At 40.0% G+C, this 3,132-nt stretch overlaps 1 protein-coding gene across 7 annotated transcripts in view; it reads right to left on the bottom strand.

Annotated features, from left to right (window-relative positions):
- Positions 1-222: 222 nt before the first annotated feature.
- Positions 223-3,132, bottom strand: part of LOC125027542 — an 87,683-nt gene continuing 84,773 nt past the window's right edge. For 2 of the 7 annotated variants that reach the window (XR_007115039.1, XR_007115037.1), the window contains 2 exons: positions 1,060-1,238; positions 223-458 (listed from right to left, as the gene is read on the bottom strand). Coding sequence is in view for 2 of the 7 variants with exons in the window: in XM_047616631.1 (XP_047472587.1) it covers positions 298-458 (161 nt within the window). In the remaining 5 variants the exon portion in view is untranslated. The other 5 variants (XR_007115040.1, XM_047616631.1, XR_007115038.1 and 2 more) reach the window with 3 other exon arrangements.

The raw sequence follows: 3,132 nt of genomic DNA, 5'->3' as shown, positions 1-3,132 counted from the left end.
ATGTATGTATATATTTGTGTATACGTGTGTGTGTGTGTGTGTGTGTATATATACACATATATATTTATATTCTCATATGACAGTGATGTTCGACGTACACAATATCTTACAATTTATACATAATGTAGTAGAATCAATTCTGCTTATTTTGCTTAAAAACTGTGAAATAATGTAACAATACCCTTTCTATCTTTAATCAGCAAGACAATAAAACAAATCAAATTTGATTATAATTTATTTATCCACATTTCATATAATTTTCTCACACAAAAACAAAAACAAAAACAAAACAGGCCATCAACCTTCGAACAAAAAATAAACCAAAACTTTCTTTCGGAAAATACACCTTATAAAGAAATGACGTCTATTACAACAATGAAGGAAAATTAGTATAGACGATCTCCCGAAACACTTTCTCCGCAGACGACAAGGACGTGGGCGTGAAGGACACACTGTTACTGAAAATAAAAGAAAAAGAAAAATGATATCAGGTCATGTGGAGGCCATTGCTTAGTTTCTACTGATACAGGGGGGGATATCTCAATATGTTTAAATATATCTATCTATCTGACTATGTCTCTCTCTCTCTCTCTCTCTCTCTCTCTCTCTCTGTGTCTATCTATCTATATATTTATCTATCTATCTATATATATATACATATACATACATATGCATACACACACACACACACACACACACTGTATGATTGTCAGTATCTATACACACACATACACACACACACGCACGCACGCACACATACATACATAAATAAATGTATATATATAAATATATATATATATGTATATATATATATATATATATATATATATATATATATATATATATATATATATATGCGTATATATGCATGTGTGCGTGCGTGCGTGTATGTGTATGTGTGTGTGTGTGTGTGTGTATGTGTGTACACCTACATACATTTTTCAAACAAGCATGTATGGATAGATACTGACAATCATACAGATTATAATAATTGACACCTAATTAAACGACCCATGAATATCAATGTGAAAGCAGCAACACCTAAGTTATATTCCTTACGCAATTCTACGCAGAAGAAGCCATCATCCCAGCATTGAGAACGTAGAAACGGACCAGCTGTGAGAGCTCTGCCGTTGCTATGTCATCCCTTGCATGCCAGCCGCAGCCTGCCGCAGCCTGCCGCATCCGCCGTCACGTGTTCCAGGTGCCGCGGTTAAGCATGGTGGGCGTGGGGTGTGCTGCAGGGCGGTGGGGGAAGGGGGGAGGGGGAGTGGGGAGGGGGGAAGGGGGGGAGGACAATTACTACTAGCCTGGGCCGCTTGTAGCAGGCATCCGGGCTAAGAGCATATCCGTCCCAGTGCTTTGTTGCCGCATGTCAGACTCCCCCCCCCCCACACCCACCCTTAACCCTACCCCGCCCATGACCCGCCGCCACCTCCCCTCCCCTCCCTTCATCCGGGCGGGTGATACACAGGCTGCTCTGCCGGACCTGTCATAGACAGACACTGGTAATGACAGATATTTTCAACAGTATGTAATCTACATGTGCAATAAATAGTATGGTGAGTATTCATGACCGAACATATGCTATGAGTCATGGGTAGTATTCATGCATTCATGAGAATATCACTCGTTCTCGCAATGTCGGTTTTATCTATCGCTTTACTATCTATCTTAGACACTTAAACACAAATGACACACTCATTTATAGATATTCTTAACTAATCAACCAATGTAATAGAATCTCCTAGTCGTACGGATACAATTATTTCCTCATGGTTCGTTTCACTAAGTCTAACGATACCTCAGTCCACCTCAAGCTGTCATATCAAATCAGTCATTGACAGTGACACTCCCTAGACACCTCGCTAGTCAGGTCCAGTTAGTAACAATATCACACACAAGATTATCTGTCCTATTGCGTTACCGTATCTGTTACCGTCGTGCTGTACTTAAGTCAGCGTTACAGTATCGCTGTTCTGGTTCTAAGTGGCTTAATTATGCTCTCATCTGGGCTCAATTTATCCTCTTAAATCAAAGGACGACTCAGAATTCCCTGTCTTTAAGTGGCAGTCGGGTCGGGTTGACTTTACCTTCAGTTGCTCCAGCTTCATGATTCAATTCAGCATTATTGCACAGCATGGAAGTAATATCATGCTACCGTTAGTTACAACTGATACTGAAAGAAATCACTGTTGCATGCAGAATAATAACGATAAACTATCACAGACCAATAAGTTTTATATGTAAAATTATACGTCAAAGAATCTCTGATTTGATACGACACATGTAAACACAAACGCAATCATCTACAGACATACTTTGCTGATGTAGATGTATATCTAGATGCCACAATTGCTTTCCACAACTTCTAAGATAACAATAACAACAACAACAATTCACTGATACAGCGAGCCGAATAGCTGTATCACAGATAAAGTCCCTAGTTCAAAGTAGTGCCACAAACAAGTTTCTAGTCATAGTGTCACAAACAAGTTTCTAGTCACAGTGTCACAAACAAGTTTCTAGTCACAGTGTCACAAACAAGTTCCCTATCGGTGGCGCAAACAAATTCCCAAAAATAGAGCCACAAACGAGTACCGAATCTTAGTGTCACAAACAGTTTCTCACTCAATCACGGTGTCACAAACAACTTCCCAATCAAACTCCCACAACCAAATTCTCAATCACACAAACAATCTCTCAATCGCAGTGTCACAACCAAATTCCCCCAAAAAACAGTGCCACAAACAAGTACCCACTCTTGGCATCACAAACAAGTTTCCAATCGCAGGAACATCAGTGCTAACAGACACTCTTATCACACACGTATCACTTTCAGACATGAGGTCACTGATGTGCTATCACAAGCAGATCAGTGTTATATGGATATGATTAATGTTACAGGCAGATAAGAAGCATACAGAGGTAAGCGTTATTCTAGTAATGTATACTTCTACGGCAGTGTTAGTATAACTTCTCAATCGACCGTCTATCAGGGATGAAGGTTTGTCTGTCTGAGGAAGAGAGGAAAACAGGGAAGGAGAGAGAGAGAGAGAGAGAGAGAGAGAGAGAGAGAGAGAGAGAGAGAGAGAGAGAGAGAGAGAGAGAGAGAGAGAGAGAGAGAGAGAG

Source organism: Penaeus chinensis, chromosome 7 (assembly GCF_019202785.1).
Source record: "Penaeus chinensis breed Huanghai No. 1 chromosome 7, ASM1920278v2, whole genome shotgun sequence".
Classification (NCBI taxonomy): domain Eukaryota; kingdom Metazoa; phylum Arthropoda; class Malacostraca; order Decapoda; family Penaeidae; genus Penaeus; species Penaeus chinensis.
The sequence above is the reverse complement of the archived record's forward strand: the minus strand, read 5'-3'. Positions and strand labels throughout refer to the sequence as shown.